A 16,542-nucleotide genomic window follows, 5' to 3' on the forward strand; every position below is an offset into this window, starting at 1 on the left:
CTCATCCTTTCCACCCCCTGTCCTGCAGGTCCTCCTGGCGAACATATTCTGTGTGGAAGCCTATCACGAGAACCTCTTGGCCCTGTCCCAGCTGGACAAGTGTACGTGGGGCAGCCTGGGGGAAGGAAAAGAGGGCTGCTGCCCTGCTGCCCTGGCGGGCTGCTGAGATCCTAGGGTGGCCTGGGCTACTGTAGCCGAGCTCGCAGCTCTGCCGCAGCCCTCGGGCTGGGCCCTGCTGCTGTCTGCCCCCCAGGCCTCGTCCACAGCAGAGGCAGGCAGGATGCTTGACTTGGGAGGCAGCAGTTGAACTTACCTCTTTACCCCCTAGTCCAGCCAAAAAGAATTTGCAACTTTCTGCAGCTGCTGCCCCAGCATCTGGGCCTGGAGAAGGTGGGGTTCGGGCCGGCTGGCATGCTCATCCTCTTCTGTCGCTCTTGGAGCGCCCCACTCGAGTGCTGCTCCTTCTGGCCCTCACAGGCCGGCCGGGGTGGAGAGGCTGTGGCACTTGCTGAGGGCAGCGACATGCATTTGGTGCACCTCCACGCACCGTCCAAGGTGCTGACACTACTGCGAATGTGGTGGAGGATGCAGAAACGCTTTCTCCTCCAGCAGGCTCGAATTGCAGATAAATCATTTATTAAGCCAGTGCTCCCACCAGGATCTGAGTTTTGTTTTTGTTTTTTAGGGATTAACAGGACAAGCTCTTTGTAATTCAGAATGAAGTCTCTAACCCTTTTTCTCCCTGCAGCCCAGAATCCCTTCCTGAAGGTGGATGGGCTGGCTGTGTTGAAAGAAGTGCTCCAGCTTCGGCTGTGTATGTATGGTCACAGTGTGGAAAGATCACCTCCTTTTTTTCCTCCCAGATTCTCCAGAAAACCTAGATGAGCAGATTAAGAAAGTGTCGCAGCAGATCCTGGAGAAGCGAACCTATATCTGTGCTCACCCTCTGGACAAGGCGTCCTGAGGCTGAGGGAGCCCGTAGCTGGACAGCTGTTTCCGCAGGGTGGAGACCTTGGGATGGCGATGAGTGGAAGCCATTTGTTCCAAGGCTATGAATCGGGCCAAGGGCCGCCTCTTCTTATCTGAGGGAGCCTGTGTTTCCAGGCACTGCCTGACATGCTCACAGCTTCTGGACCGAATCAGTGATCATCTGGATTATGAGGACATCCTGGTAGTGGTGGAGCGTCACAGTGGAAACGGGGCTCGGGCTGCTGTGTTCTGTGGCATGAGGCTGGCGGGAACCTGCTCCAGGCCTCGAGTCGCTCCTGCTCTCTCCTGGGACCAGCCTGGAAGCTGCCTATGTGACAGGAACAGAAAGCACCAGAAACATGTACAAGGACCCTTTTAATGAGAAAGAACATAAAATGTCAGTTTGTCTTCTCGCCTTTGCTGTGCTAGTCATTGATGAATGATAGCGTGACCCTGGGAACTGCTTGGTGATGGCTTTTGGTCCCCTCTGTCCTCACCCTGCAAGAAGAGGGCCCTTAAAGCGAAAGGGGCCCATTCCCAGCACTGGGTGGCTGTAAGCCCTGGTCTTCGGTCTTTCTCCAGGCATGGGTTTAAGACAGTGAGGAAATCGTCACTCACTTATTACCACCTAAGGCTCCCTTTAGCCTTCTTCTCCCAGATCGGCCTCTGTGCTTGAAGAGGGCGAGAAGGCGCTCTTTGTGTTGCATGCACAGGCCTCCTGCTCTTCTCCACACGTCCTCCGCGGTTGCACGCACAGGCCTCCTGCTTTTCTCCACACGTCCTCCGCGGTTGCACGCACAGGCCTCCTGCTTTTCTCCACACGTCCTCCGCTGTTGCACGCACAGGCCTCCTGCTTTTCTCCACACGTCCTCCGCGGTTGCACGCACAGGCCTCCTGCTTTTCTCCACACGTCCTCCGCGGTTGCACGCACAGGCCTCCTGCTTTTCTCCACACGTCCTCCGCGGTTGCACGCACAGGCCTCCTGCTTTTCTCCACACGTCCTCCGCGGTTGCACGCACAGGCCTCCTGCTTTTCTCCACACGTCCTCCGCGGTTGCACGCACAGGCCTCCTGCTTTTCTCCACACGTCCTCCGCGGTTGCACGCACAGGCCTCCTGCTCTTCTCCACACGTCCTCCGCGGTTGCACGCACAGGCCTCCTGCTCTTCTCCACACGTCCTCCGCGGTTGCACGCACAGGCCTCCTGCTTTTCTCCACACGTCCTCCGCGGTTGCACGCACAGGCCTCCTGCTCTTCTCCACACGTCCTCCGCTGTTGCACGCACAGGCCTCCTGCTTTTCTCCACACGTCCTCCGCGGTTGCACGCACAGGCCTCCTGCTTTTCTCCACACGTCCTCCGCGGTTGCACGCACAGGCCTCCTGCTTTTCTCCACACGTCCTCCGCGGTTGCACGCACAGGCCTCCTGCTTTTCTCCACACGTCCTCCGCGGTTGTCAGGCATGCTGGGGCGCAGCGTGCCAGCGCCGGCTGGCGGCAAGCTGGTCTGCTGCCCAGATGGTTTGGTGCTCCAGAAAGCCTGCTGTGGGTTTTGCCTTGAGGAGGCCAGACACTCCTTTTCCTCCAAATGTAAAGCATCTCCTTTTTTGCAAACTGCTGTCCTGTCAGAATGCTGGGAGCTGAGCAGGCTGAGTGGCGAGTGCCGACCCTTCTGCCAGCACTTTGGTCACTAATCTTAAAAAAGAGAAAGTTTACACAAATACCGGGACTTTGGAAATAACTTTCCAATGAAAGCAAAAGTTCCCAAAATACTCTGTTGGCTGGTGTAACGAGAATATGTATCTTCTTCATGCCCAGAAGCTGCATGGAGTTCTTGCCGTAGTTTCTTTGCACAGTGGAAGCTTGGAAAGCTACCGTTCAGACCCCCTTCCCATCCCCACTTCTAGACAGTCCTCCGGAAAGAGTCCTCAATTTACGTGCCTTGGAGGCATGCAAGCCCGGCCGCAGCTGGGTCGGAGAGGCCGAGGCATCGTTTAAAGTCTCCTGTCTCATCTGCAATTTCTGGGTTTTTCTTAAACACAGTGGGAAAGGGGAGGGGCCGCATGAATTGATATACATTTTTAGCAATTGGCAGGGAAACTTTGCTGGAAGGGCCCTGGACCGCTCGCTCGCTGGCCTCTTCCAGAGCCACAGCGGTAACTCGGAGCCTGGGCTGTGCCAGAGATAGGAGGGCCCTTTCCTCAGGCAGCCCCACAGGTCCCAGGGCCTGCTCTGGCAGGAGGGAGCCAAGTCCAGGCAAGTGGAGACGCAGTGGTGGCATTTTCTCCTGGTTCATGGAGAGAGCTGCTAACAGCTGTCCTCAGGATTCAGGGGAAGAAAGGAATTCTTGTCAACGCGATCAAGCTTTCCACGAAAGGTCACTTTGACAAACTTGGCTGCTAGCTAAGCTCACACTGTCTTCCTAAACAAAGATTCTGGCTCATTAACCAAAACTTTGGGTTTCCGTATCAACCTCTAAATGACTTTCAGGACAGCCTTCATAAGAGGATAGTTTAAAAGACCACTGCTTCGGGCTCCCTTTCTACCCACAGGTGGAGAACAGGCAGGCCTGGGAGCTGGAAGGGAGCTGGAAGGTCTAAGTGAAACTCAGACCCTGGGAGCCCTGGCTGTTGGTTTGGGAGCCCCAGAGACAAGTCATGCATGCAGCGGTAAAGCTGAAAAGGCCCTCAGCATCTTTCAACAACCCTGATGTGCAGAAAAGAAAGCAGGTCCAGGGCAGTGAAGGGACTTGCCCAGAATCCCACACAGCAGGTTAGTGTTACACCTGGTCAAGGATCCAGGGCTCCTGAGTCCCAGCTTAGCATCCAGCCCGTTCCACTGGACCAGTCTGCATCTTAATTTCCCAATAGAGATATAAAATGGATGCTGCTGAAAATTCAAAGTGGCCCTGGGTTCCTGCCTGCCTTAGCATTCAGGAAGTTTGGCTTTGCAGAGATCTCTTACCTGCTGCAGGCTTCAGTGCTGGGGAAGGGGGCAGCTTGAGGGAAGTGGGCGGCTTCTTGTATAGATCAAAGTCCACATGGCGCTGGGCCCAGCCCCAGCTCTTCCGGTCCAACACTGGCTTCAGCACATTGCCAAACAGTGTGTTTTCCTTCCACTTCTAAGTTGGGGGGGAAAGAAGGAAAACAAGTTAGGAGGCAGGAGGTCCCAGGGGACCTCTCACCCAAACCCCTATTCCTCTCTGGACCTCATTCAGCTCTTCGATGCGGCTAATGGGTGGCAGCTTGGGGTGCCGATTGCTTTCGATGCTACTCTGAGTACCCAATACTTGGAATCCACTGGCTGTGAGCCAGGCCTGTTGAGATTGCTTTTGGGATTTCTTCTGCACTGCCTCTGAGTCCTGAGGCTCCACCATGGCTGAGAGGTAATCTTGTGAGTATGTGAATCTCTTCCTTGGCTCCTGGAAATGAGTGGGCAAACATCTGGATTAAATGGCTGGTAGTAGACTTGGATAGGATTGATTGGTCATTAGATAGCCAGGTAGATGTCAGACACAGCTGGAGACAATAATTCCTAACAAGGTAATAAATGGTGCATTCAGGTCATCTGAACAGCACAGCCCTGTGAGGGTCATATTGCCCCCTTTTACAGAAGAAGTAGCCTTCTAAAGTAAATTAATGTGTGCTGGAAGCCTCAGCCAAGGCTTTTCCCTCTTGTGACACCTTTTGTAAGTAGCAACAACAAAGTGCTCTCTAGAGGCATGACACCTGCACTTATTTTCAGGTACGTGTATTTGCACATACCCTGAGTATCAGTTTGGCCTACCCTTGGGTATGGAGGCTGCACATTTAGTGAGGGGACACAGCACTTACTCTCCCCCAGCTTCTGATCTCCCCTCTGCTGGCTCCAGGCAGGCGTGGTCAGAGGAAAAGTGCTGCTTGCTTAGCCAGCTGCAATTCTGTCGAGTATGTGCACTTGACTGTTTCCTACTCTCTGAGCCTCTCACTCACCTTGGCCATCTGTTGATACAGTTCCTTCTTGGCTAACTCTGTGGAATTTAGGGTTTGAGTACTGTAGTTGTAGACAGCCTCTTTGGCAGGGACTGAAATTTTAATTTCTTTCACCATGGGCTTTTGAGACTTCTTCCTGACCTGGAAGGCGTCCACGATATTTCTCTGGAAAAGGAGATAGCAGTCATCACCCACGTAAGGCCCCTGTCACCACCAATATTCATCAGGATCCTCTCTGCGACAGTGATCTGTGATATAAAAATTGATTTGGGGTTGGGGAGGAGGCACTCAAATGGCTTTTTTTTTTTCCTTTCCATTTTTATTGTGGAACATAGGAATTGATTCTTGAATACAGTTGCTATTTTATTATAGTGTCCTGACAGATGGGGCCCTTAGAGATTATCTGGTCAAACCTCTCACTATCCAGAATAGAATTCTGAGGCCCAAAAAGGAAAGAAGCACCCAGACCTTGCCTCAGGCCACAGTAACTGGAACACAGGTCACCTGGCCACTGCTGTCCCATCTAGCATGGAACAGAGATAATTTTTGGCTGAGATGGTAAAGCAGCAAATACCGCTATCCTTGGCCTCGGTCACATTTTTGTGTTGAGTGCATGTGGGAGTGTTACCTTCTTTTTCTGCAATACCCCCACTACAGAGACAGGAGCTACTTTCCCAGGCAGAGAAGATCCAAGACAGTCTGTCAACTTCCTTTGTAAATGAAAATAGCATTGAGTAAAGAGGCAAAAGATAGAAGAATGCAGAGAAAGGTGGCTGGGACCCAAATATGGAGAAAGAGAAAGAATTGGCCACACTCAATTGCTAAGCGCCATACAGTGTAACTTGCACTTCATTTGCTTATTGGTAGCAGAATAACCATCTTTTGCTTTAAAAGAAAAAAGATAGCAAATTTAAAGCACAGGAACGTGACCTTAACATAAATATTAACCATCTCCTTAGGCCAAACCACAATGATTTGACTGGAATCGAGGAAGATTTTCTGCAAGACAGTGCAGAAGCAAGCAAAAGAATGACTGTCTGTGATACAAATGAAAGACTGTTTAGGCAACAAGACCTCTGTGACTTGGAACAGCAGAGATGAAGAAAAGGCAGGTCAGAGGTCACTAGCCCAGGCCTTTGAGCACCTTCAGGAAATCTCTGCTGGAGATGCTGTCTGGAGCTGGAATTCCGCCACAGCCCACTCTTGGCTTCACTCAGAATGATTATTGCTGAGGTTTTATAGGCCTCCGTGGGAGGACTGATCACTCAGCCATTATCAGAAGTGGACATCTCTAGCTCCTTCCAAAGCCCATAACTGATGGTTTACAGACCAGGGAGATGTATTCCTTCCAATGCTACTTCATTTTTAGAGTTGAAATTCTGAACAGAGAATTTGGGTGGTGGGATGAAAGCAAACAGAGTGGTCAACAGTTGTGAGTGCTGGGATTCTCTGTCCTGGGGCTGATACCTGCAAGAGAACTTGGAAAAATTCCAAAAATATATCAACTATGAAAGAAAACCACAAACTTAACAACTGAAGTACAATAGGAAATAATGGAACAAGAATTTAAGTGTAATAATCATCCTTAAAAGATGTAAGTGTGAAGATGTTAGCAATATGAAGCAGAAATAAGGCCAAGAAAAGTATAAATATTGGACATAAAAATTTAATAGTTGAAATAATACAAGTGAATGAGATATACTGCAAAAGTGATACAGCCGTAGAAAGAATTGGAGAGCTGAAAGATAAGCATATCAAGGCACACTCCCAGAGAGCAACCCTGGCCTAAAAAGAAAATGAGACCTAGGAATATAGAGCACAGAAACAGAAGTGGTCACAACCAAATAATAGATGTCCCAAAAGGAGGGAGGATATAAGAATAGCAAAATTTGAAGAAATAATGAGTTTTGAAAACAATACGTAAGGAAAAATCCAAGGCTGGACACATCTAGTAAAATTTAAAACAAGGGCAAAGATAAATTCGCAAAACCTCCACAGGGAAAAGAGCAGGCCAACTATAAAGGAAAACATACCAGACTGAAAGAACACCTGATTGACACCAGACTCTACAACAGCAACACTAAACAAGATGAACCGTTAAAGAAGTAAAAGAACTCTATATACAGCTAAATTGTCCATTTAATTCCACCCCCTGTGGCTTTTTGCATGCTGTCTGTTCTCTGTGTCCATTCACTGTGCTCTTCTGTGTTTTTTTGCTTGTCTCCCTTTTTTTGTTGGGTCACCTTGCTGAGTCGGCTCTGTGCAGTGCTGGCAGGCTGGGTGGCACTCCACAGCACTAGCCGGCAAGCCTGCTTTCACAGGACGCCCTGGGATGCGAACCCAGGGTCTCCCATATGGTAGACAGAGCCCAACTGGTTTAGCCACATAATTTTGAGAAAATATTCTTAGGTTTACAAGATCTTAGGAGGTTTAACAAAAAGACCCTCTTCTCCCCGTTTGAAACACTCTTATTAGAAAACTCATAATAAAGGAGGAGGATTCAGACACAGCAAGTAAGCGTATCCAATATTATAGTAGGGTTTTTTTTGTCTAAAAAGGACCAGGAAAAGGTAAAGCATCATAACAACCTAGAACTGAAATCTAGGAGTTAATGAGAAGAAGTAAAAGGGACATAAGTATGTGATTGTCTTATGAAATTAATATAAATTATTAAGAATTCAGTAGGGGGAAGTGGACATGGCTCAACTGATGGAGCATCCGCCTACCATATGGAGGGTCCAGGGTTCAATACCGGGGTTTGATACCTCCTGACCCGTGTGGTAAACTGGCCCATGCACAGTGCTGCGGCATGCAAGGAGTGCTGTGCCACGCAGGGGCGCCCCCGTGTAGGGGTGTCCCATGCGCAAGGAGTGCACCCCGCAAGGAGAGCTGCCCCACTTGAGAAAAGCGCAGCCTGCCCAGGAGTGCCACCACACACACGGAGAGCTGATGCAGCAAAATAACGTAACAAAGAAGAGATGCAGTTTCCTGGTGTTGCTTGACAATGCAAGCAGATGCAGAAGAACACACAGTGAATGGACAGAGAGAGCAGACAATGGGGGGGGGGGAGGGGCGGGAATAATTAAATCTTTTAAAAAATTTCAGTAGGAATATATAAAAATGAATATGGCCTTTAGAAAAATCACCAAACTAAAATATTGGGAAGTGGATGTGGCTCAAGTGACTTAGCTCCCACCTACCACATGGGAGGTCTGTGGTTTGTTTCCCATTGCCTCCTAAAGACAGCTGGCATGACAGGCAGGTGTGGCAAGTAGACACAACAAGATGATGTAGTAACAGGAGAAGAAAAACATAATGAGAGATACAACAAAGCAGGGAGCTGAGGTTCCTCTGCCTCCTAAAGAAAATAAGCAAGGCAGTGAGCTGACACAACAAGATGATGCAACAAAAGACAAGAAGAAAAAGCATAATGAGAGATACAACAAAGTAGGGAACGGAGGTGGCTCAAACAATTAGGCACTTCCCTCCCACATCAGAGGTCATGAGGTCAGTTCCTGGTGCCTCCTATAGAAACAAGGAAGACAACAGACAGCAAGTGTAAACAACAAGGGGGTGGGGAGAAATAAATTTAAAAATTAAAAATACTTTTAAATCAGCGGATTTATTTGCTTATTGACATCAGCAAAATAACTATCTTTTGCTTTGAAAGAAAAAAGCAATTGTAAGTTTAATCTATCCATAGACAGCAGGAAAGGAATAGCTTAAAAGAAAATGAGATGGGGGAAAAGCCTAATCTAACACTAGAAAAGTAAGCATAAATGGACTAACTTGCCAATTTAAGGATCTTAGATTGGACTATTATTTTAAGTTAGCAATATGCTGCAATCTACAAAAACACTTGACAAAAGACATGAGTTGAAATTAAACAGAGGAGAAAGACACCAGGCAAAAATGGACCAAAACAAATGAGTGGCATTCTTAATATCTGAGAAAAGAATTCCAGGCCAAAACCTATCATAAAAGGCAAACAAGGAATATTGAAAAGAATGAGAGAACAAGGAGAGAGAACTATTATGAACATATATGCACCTAAAAGTATAGTCTCATATTAAGCACCAACTGAAAGGATTTTAGGGAGAAATAGACATCTGTTTGAAGGCACTAGAGAACAATCAAGGCCGCCAGGAATTTTGAAAGAACATTGAAATGAGCCCAGTTTTTTTACACATAATTTTCTCTCAAGGCATTTAATGGCTCCTAAGTTATATGTAAATGAGATGAATGAGGCAAATAAGCCAAGCAGAAAGAGGGTCTAAAAGTATCAGAATCTAAGCAGATATTTTGGAAAGTGTCACAGTGATAGACACAAAAAGTTGGATTTCAGAGTATGCTAAGGAGGAACGGGGCCTGGTAGCACCTTAAGCTTTCCATTAAGAACGCAGAAAGCCTATGCCCACTCCTAAGAGCAAGCCAGCAATCAGCCTTGACCTGATGAAGGGAATTTGTCCTCTCTCTGCCCATTTGAAGAAAATTTAAGTCCTCTCTGGATGAAAATATCTAGACTCCTATGATTTTTCATACACAATGTCCAGCATTTTATAATATGCAAATGGACCAAATGATGAAAACCAGGAGAAAAAACCAGAGAAGACCCAAGGTGCTCTAGATATTTGATTTGTCAGACAAGTATATTCAAATAAATATGATTAATAAAATAGATTTCACCAGATGAATAAAGAAACAGCAAATGGGAAGACAGAATTGTAAATAAACTATCACTAAAATTACAATTCACTAGATGAGTTTAATAGCATATTGGACATCAGAAGGAAAGGTTATTGAATTGAAAGATTGGTTGAAGATATCCAGATGAAACACAAAGAGGAAAAAACAAGGATGGAAAATTATATATATATATATATATAAATATCTAATCTGTGAGTTACTGGTATTCTGGGAAGGGGGAGTGGGGGAGAGTATATGGACAGAACCAACATAATATCTGAAGAGATATAAGCCAAGGACTTTATAAAAATATCGAGAAACTCTCCAAACCCATAGCAGGGTACATACAAAGAAAACCACACTTAGGAGCATCATGGTATGGCTGCAGAAAGCAAAGGTGGAAGATCGTAAAGGCAGCCATGGAAGGGCACATTTTCTTCAACAGAGGAGGAATAAGATTGACAGCTGACTTCAGAAATAAGAGAAAACAAGAGATAATGGTATGACATCTTTAAAATGTTAAAAGGAAATGACAATCTTATTCTAAACCCAGGAAAAATCACCAAAAAAAAAAAAAAAAAAAACTAACCAGAAAACACTGTGATGAATTGAAACTTATTAATATTAAACAATTGTGCTCATCAAAACAAACCGCCAAAACAATGAAAGAGAAAAGTTTTGGAAAAGATATTTGCAATACATCAAATTGACAACATACATAAACAAACACATATCCAACCCCTACAAATCAGAAAAAAAAAAAAGCTTTTTTTTTAAATTGAAAAATAATTTGAACAGGCGTGTCACAAAAGGCATCTAAATGGCCAATAATTCATAAGACGAATGATATTATTCATCATGGAAAGGCATCCATTAAAACCGCAATGAAACACCACACATCATATCCGTGTAGCTAGAATTAAACAGATTAATAAATCCAAGCATTTGCAACTTTGTAGAGCAAATGGAATTTTCATACACTTGTATGATATAAAATGATACAACCACTTTGGAAAAGTGGAAGTTTCTAATAAAGTTAAACAAACACATACCCTGGGAGAATAATTGTGACCTACTCATACAATGGAACATTACTTACCAATACAAAGGAATGAACTGATACATGCAATAATATGGGTAAATCTATTTAAAAATGTATGTGAAGCAAAAGAATCCAGACAAGAGTACACAGTGTAAGATTCCATTTATGTGAAGTTCAAGAACAAGCAACACTAAAAGTCAGAACAGTGATTAACTGGGGCATGGTACTTTCTGGGGTGATAGAAATATTCTATATCTTGTTCTGTATAATGGCTTCAAAGATACCTACATAGATAAAAATGAACCAGGCTGCATAGTTAAGATTTGGGCATTTTACTCTATTCAATGTATATATCCAAAAATCACTGCCTGAGATTAAAAGGTCTGTCATAATTATAAACAGGATTAAATCAACTGGAAGATTAAACAATCCTAAATTTGTGTATATCTAAAATGGGTTCAATATATATAAAGAAAAAAAAAAAACAAAGAAAAGAAACAAATTCAAAACATATTTGGAGATCTTAATACACTTCCTTGAGTGACAAGAAATAGATTTAAGGATAAGAATATAGAAGGCCTGAAAATAAAGTTGACATATAGGACAGTACATCAACAAAGAATACACTGTTTTTTTCAAGTACACATGGAACAGTTATCAAAATTTACATATACAAGGTGTTTTCGTTTGCTAAAAGCTGCTGGGAGCAATATACTAGAAATGGGTTGACTTTTACAATAGAAATTTATTAGGTTAAAAGCTTATAGTTCTGCAGGTGTGGCAGTGTCCAAATCCTCATCAGGAGATCCTCTTCCCCAGGTCGCAGCTAGGATCAATCAGTCCATAGCAGGGCACAAGTGTGGCATCACCATTCTGTCCCCTCCCCTCCAGGCCTCATTGCTTTCAGCTTCTGGCTAAAGTGGCTTCTTCTCAGCCTCTAGGTTCCTCTCCATCTCTGCCACTTTTTTCTGTGTCTGTGCCTTTTTATTCCCACCCCCCAATCACCATTTATAAAGAATTCCAGTAGGAGGATTAAGACCCACCCTGGGTCACACAATCTCATCAAAGGCCCTAACTGAAGTGATTTAATCTAAAGGTCCCAACTACAGTAGGTTTATATGCACAGGAATGGGTTAGCTTTAAGAACAGGATTTTCTGGGGTCCACAAAAGACTCAAACTGCCACACTGGGTGTAGTAGTTTGATATTATTTATAAATTCCAAAAATAGATAGTGGATTATGTTTGTAAACTGGTCTATTTCTCTAGACATACTAGACTGTATTAGATTCAGAGGTTTCACTTTTGCTTGATTAAATTATGATCAAGGCTTTGATTTGGCCATGTTAGTAGGATATTGAGTCCCTGCCCCTTAGTGGGCCGGGACTCAGAGAAAATGACATGGCAGAGGAGAGAGTGGGAGTTTCTATGCTGGAGCCCCAGGAAGTAAATACATAGGAGAAGAACACAAAGGAATAGAGACAGCTCCAGAGACACAGCAGAGGCCCTGGGAAGAAAGATGAGTCTAATAACCTACAGCTGCAGCTGAGCCCAGAGAGAAATGAGCCCTACAGAGAGAGATGAGCCTTACACCAGTCTAGAGCTGAAATCAGAAGAAGCTGGGACCATGGAGCCTGAAAAGGAAGAAGGCAGGCTGAACCCTCGCAGACATCGCCTGCCATCTTGCCCCAACACATGGTCAATGACTTTGGGTGAGAAAGTACTTCGTATGGTACCTTGCGTTGGACTCTTTAGGGCCTTGTAACTGTAAGCTTTTACCCCCCAAAATACCCTTTAAAAATGCCAACAGATTTCTGGTACTTTGCATCAGCACCCCTTTGGCTGGGCTATAAAGAAAATCTCCAAAAAGGATAGAAATTAGTCAGAAAATATTATCTGATGACAGTGAAATTAAGGTAGAACTAAATAAAGAAAGCTAAAGGCTGAAAAATTTGGACATTAATAATATAATATTAAATAATTCATGAGTCAAAGAAGCTGAAATGGAAATTAGAAAATGAAAATCTTTTATATAAAAACTTGCGAGGTGTGCTTAAGGTTCATAGGAAATGTTAAAGTAAAAATGTATATATTATAATAAAAAGATGAAAGCCTGAAAATCAATGATCTAGACATCTGTTGGGAATTGACTCATGTCCCTGATAAAAGACTTGTTCAAGCCCTGGCCCTAGTCCTTTAGGTGTGAACCCATTGTGAACCCATTTTTAATTTGGACAACAAAACAGACTAGAAACAGAAATGAAATCCTTGGTCTGATAAAGTGTATCCACAAAACATGTCAAATATTGTGATAGTGAACTATTGAAACCTTCCCACTGAGATCAGGAACAAGACAACACTGCCTGCTCTCCCTACTTTTTTCAACATTTTGCCTTAGTCCTAGCCAGTAAGAAGGAAGTTGTTAGATTAGAAAGAAGTAAAACTGTCATTAGTCTCAGATGATATGTAAATGTAAAATAGTCTAAGAGCCCAGAGATAGATATTAGATATAATCAGATTAGTGCACTTAGCAAGGTTTTTAGATACAAGGTCAATATTGAAAAAAATGGGTGAATTTATTATACCAGCAGTTGGAATATGAAAATATAAACTCTATCATCTACATTATCAAAACATTAAAATACCTAGAAGTAAATCTATTAAAAGTTATGCAAGAATACTATACAGAAGCTATAAGACATTGAGAGAAATTAAAGACCTAAAAAAAACCACAAAAAACAGGAATATCATATTCATGGATCAAGAGATTGATAAAAATGTCACTTCTATCCAAATTGACCTATAGATTCAGTGAAATACCAGTAAACCCCAGCTTGTGTGTGGAATTTGATGAAATAATAATATCAAAGGTATAAAGGCTTATAAAACTACAGTAACTAAAACTAAAATATTGAGACAAGGACAAATAAATAGGCCAATGAAACAAGAAAATTCAGGAATAAAGACCTTTGTTTCAGTCAGGTATATGGTCACCTGATGGACAATATAGTTGACTCTGCTGCAGTGGGGAGAGGATTTTCTTAAGAATATCTCTTGAGTTAGAAGGAAAACTTAAAAGGAAATTAAGAAATGAAAAAATTAACAGTACATCAACAGCATATCAAAATTAGGAGGATACAAAGCATTCTTAGACTGAGGCTGAAAGCTTAAATCATTTATCTAAATTTTAAAAAGTAAAAATAGACCAAACATTCAATTTGAGATGTTGGGAAAAGAGTAACAGAATAAACACAAAAAAATCCAGAGAAAAGAAAAGAAGGTATGGACAGCGTTGGGGATTGAAACATGGTCCCCACGAAAGGCATGTTCAACTTGTAACCTCTGGAGTAGGAATTGAACACAAAGTGTGAGCTCATTTGTGAATAGGGTCTTTGAAGAGCCTCCTTAGATGAGGCCAGATTGAATCTGGGTAGACCTTAATCCACATGGCTGACGTCCTTATAAGGAAATGAAACTGGAGATGGAAGCAGAAGCCAAACGTCAGAGGAAATCAGAGATGTGGGGTGAGAGAGGACCGTGTGGCGTGACTGCCAGAACTCTACAGACTGGGGGAAGTAAGCCCTGCCGTGCTTCCGTGGTGGACTTCTGCCTCCAAGGCTGTGAGTGAGTGAGCGCCTGTTGCTGAAGCCGACCCACTGGTTGCTATGTGTGGCAGCAGCCCTGGCAAACTAAGAGCAGACGCCAAGTAACGAGTGACCGTGAAGGTTAGCAAAACCAAAACTTGGTTCTTGGGTAGAATTCATAACAAAGACTTTTGGCAAGATTAAACAAGGAGAAAATAAAGTGAATAAGTTAAAATACAGAATGAAAAGAGGGAATTATTTTCAGATTAAAAAAATAAATATTATGAACACACCAAGATGTTTAAAAGCTAGATGGAATGGGTAAACTTCTGTAGAAATCAAAATAATTGTAAGGAGAAATAGAAAATATGAATAAGTGGAAGTGGAAGTCAAGAACCTTCCTTACCCCATTCCCACAGAATAACCAACAGGCCCAGGTGGCTTTACAAAAGAGGTTGACAAAAGTGCCCAGGAGCTTTTCTTCTCCCCCAGGCTGTGTATGAAGTCAGGGAGCAGCAGGAACTACCCAGGTCATTTTACGAAGCCAGTATAATTTTGATCCCTTAAACCTGATAAGAATGAAACAAGAAAAGAAGCCCATTTCACTTATGAATGTGGATATTGAAATGCTAATAAGATATTAGCTAACTAAATCCAACAGGTTATATTAAAAAGTACATTCTGACCAAATAGGGTTCATTCCAAGAATGCAACACTATAGCAAAAATATCTACTACTGTAACCTACATGTTAGATGACAGGAGAAAAATCATGTTTATCTTGATTAGTGAAGAAGCATCTGGTAGTTCAACATGCAACAAAACCTTACAGCAAACATTTTATTTATTATAGAAACTTTAGAATCGTTCCCTATAAAGTTAGTACAGAAAGCAAGGAAAATTCTTAAAAGGCTTCAAAAGGATGGAACAATGCCATTATTATGAACAGATTATTTAATTATCTACACAGGAAACCCAAAAGAATCTACATAGATATTATAGAATTTAGGAAATTTGCCAGATAAAAGTTTCAAAGTACTTTTTTAAAAAGTTAAAAAGCAAATTGAATTTCTATACACCAGTAAAAGAACTAGAAAACGTATTTTGAAAAAGAAGATACCATTTATAACAAAAATAAAGATATAAAACACCTGGGAATAAGTCTAATAAATGATCCGTAAGTCCTTTATGAAAAATAGAGAATTTTATTGAAAGCTATTAAAGGAGTCTAAATAAACAGTGAGATATGTCTTGTGTATAGGAAAACTCAATATTGTAAAGATATCAAATTTCCCTAAATTGATCTGTAGATTAAAGGCAATTTCAATCAACATCCTATTCACCCATAAACAGACCCATACATAAAAGGCAACCTGATAATACAACAGAGTTGGCCATATAGATCATTGGGGAAAAGAATAAAGAAAGGGTGTGTACGAGTAAGCCTATGGAAAAAGTAAAATTAGATCCCTACCTTATACAAAAAAATATATTCCAGATGGAGTAAGGGTTTAAATATGATGGATAAAATTTTCTTTTAATTTCTAGAAATAAACAGAATAGTTTTATATTTGCCACATGTATAAATGCCATTGGGGGTAGTGTTGAGAACAGTAAAACAAAACAAAACAGATCCTACAAACCAAGAAGAAAAAATTTTCATAAGATGAAATGATCAATACCTTTATGAAAAGATATTCAGTCTCAATAATAAACAATGAAATGCAAATTAAAACCTTTATGAGATACTATTTCACATTCACCAGATGAGCAATAATTTACTTTTGACTGTTCCGTGTTAGCACAGAGGTAGGATAATGGATAATCTTATGCAAGGTTGAGGGGCGTTTACAACTGAACTATACCATCCCCCCTACCCCCACCCCCGTCAAAGGCACGCTCAAGTCCCAATCCCTGGTCTGGTGGGTAGGACTCCATTGTAAGGAGGACCTTGGAAGATGTTGTTAGTTTAAGGTATACCCAGACTGCATGAGGGGGGCCTTAGCCCAGCATGGCTGAAGTCCTTATAAGCAAAGGGAATTGGACACAGAAGCAGCAGCCATGGGCGCAGCCAGGAGCTGGAAGTCAATGGAACCCAGAAGTAGAAGACGCTGCCATGTGCACTGCCATGGTTCAGAACAGCCAAGCACTGAGGATTGCTGGCAGCCAGCCCCAGGACGCCATGTTCTGCAGGCATGCCCTCCCTAACACCTTAACTGTGGGCTTCTAATCTCAAAACCATAAGCCAATACATTCCCATTTTTAACTCAACCCATTGTATGGTATTCGTTTTAGCAG

The 16,542-nt window shown here is 43.0% G+C and overlaps 2 protein-coding genes across 11 annotated transcripts in view; one reads left to right on the forward strand and one right to left on the reverse strand.

Moving 5' to 3' along the window:
- ACAD9 (acyl-CoA dehydrogenase family member 9) overlaps positions 1-1,382 on the forward strand; it is a 58,102-nt gene extending 56,720 nt beyond the window's left edge. For 4 of the 6 annotated variants that reach the window (XM_023587773.3, XM_023587774.3, XM_004454838.5 and 1 more), the window contains 2 exons: positions 29-101; positions 864-1,382. In XM_023587773.3, coding sequence (XP_023443541.1) covers positions 29-101; positions 864-964 — 174 coding nt within the window. In that variant the 3' untranslated portion in view covers positions 965-1,382. The remainder of the gene's footprint in view (positions 1-28; positions 102-863) is intronic. The other 2 variants (XM_023587775.3, XM_058288329.2) reach the window with 1 other exon arrangement.
- Positions 1-16,542, reverse strand: part of CFAP92 (cilia and flagella associated protein 92 (putative)) — a 127,101-nt gene that overhangs the window by 420 nt on the left and 110,139 nt on the right. For 3 of the 5 annotated variants that reach the window (XR_011647575.1, XR_011647574.1, XR_011647573.1), the window contains 4 exons: positions 4,936-5,100; positions 4,173-4,385; positions 3,929-4,085; positions 314-3,278 (listed from right to left, as the gene is read on the reverse strand). Coding sequence is in view for 1 of the 5 variants with exons in the window: in XM_058288326.2 (XP_058144309.1) it covers positions 3,929-4,085; positions 4,173-4,385; positions 4,936-5,100 (535 nt within the window). In the remaining 4 variants the exon portion in view is untranslated. Of the gene's footprint in view, positions 1-313; positions 3,279-3,928; positions 4,086-4,172; positions 4,386-4,935; positions 5,184-16,542 lie in introns of all 5 variants that reach the window. The other 2 variants (XR_011647576.1, XM_058288326.2) reach the window with 2 other exon arrangements.

This window comes from Dasypus novemcinctus, chromosome 26, assembly GCF_030445035.2.
Source record: "Dasypus novemcinctus isolate mDasNov1 chromosome 26, mDasNov1.1.hap2, whole genome shotgun sequence".
NCBI classification, from domain to species: domain Eukaryota; kingdom Metazoa; phylum Chordata; class Mammalia; order Cingulata; family Dasypodidae; genus Dasypus; species Dasypus novemcinctus.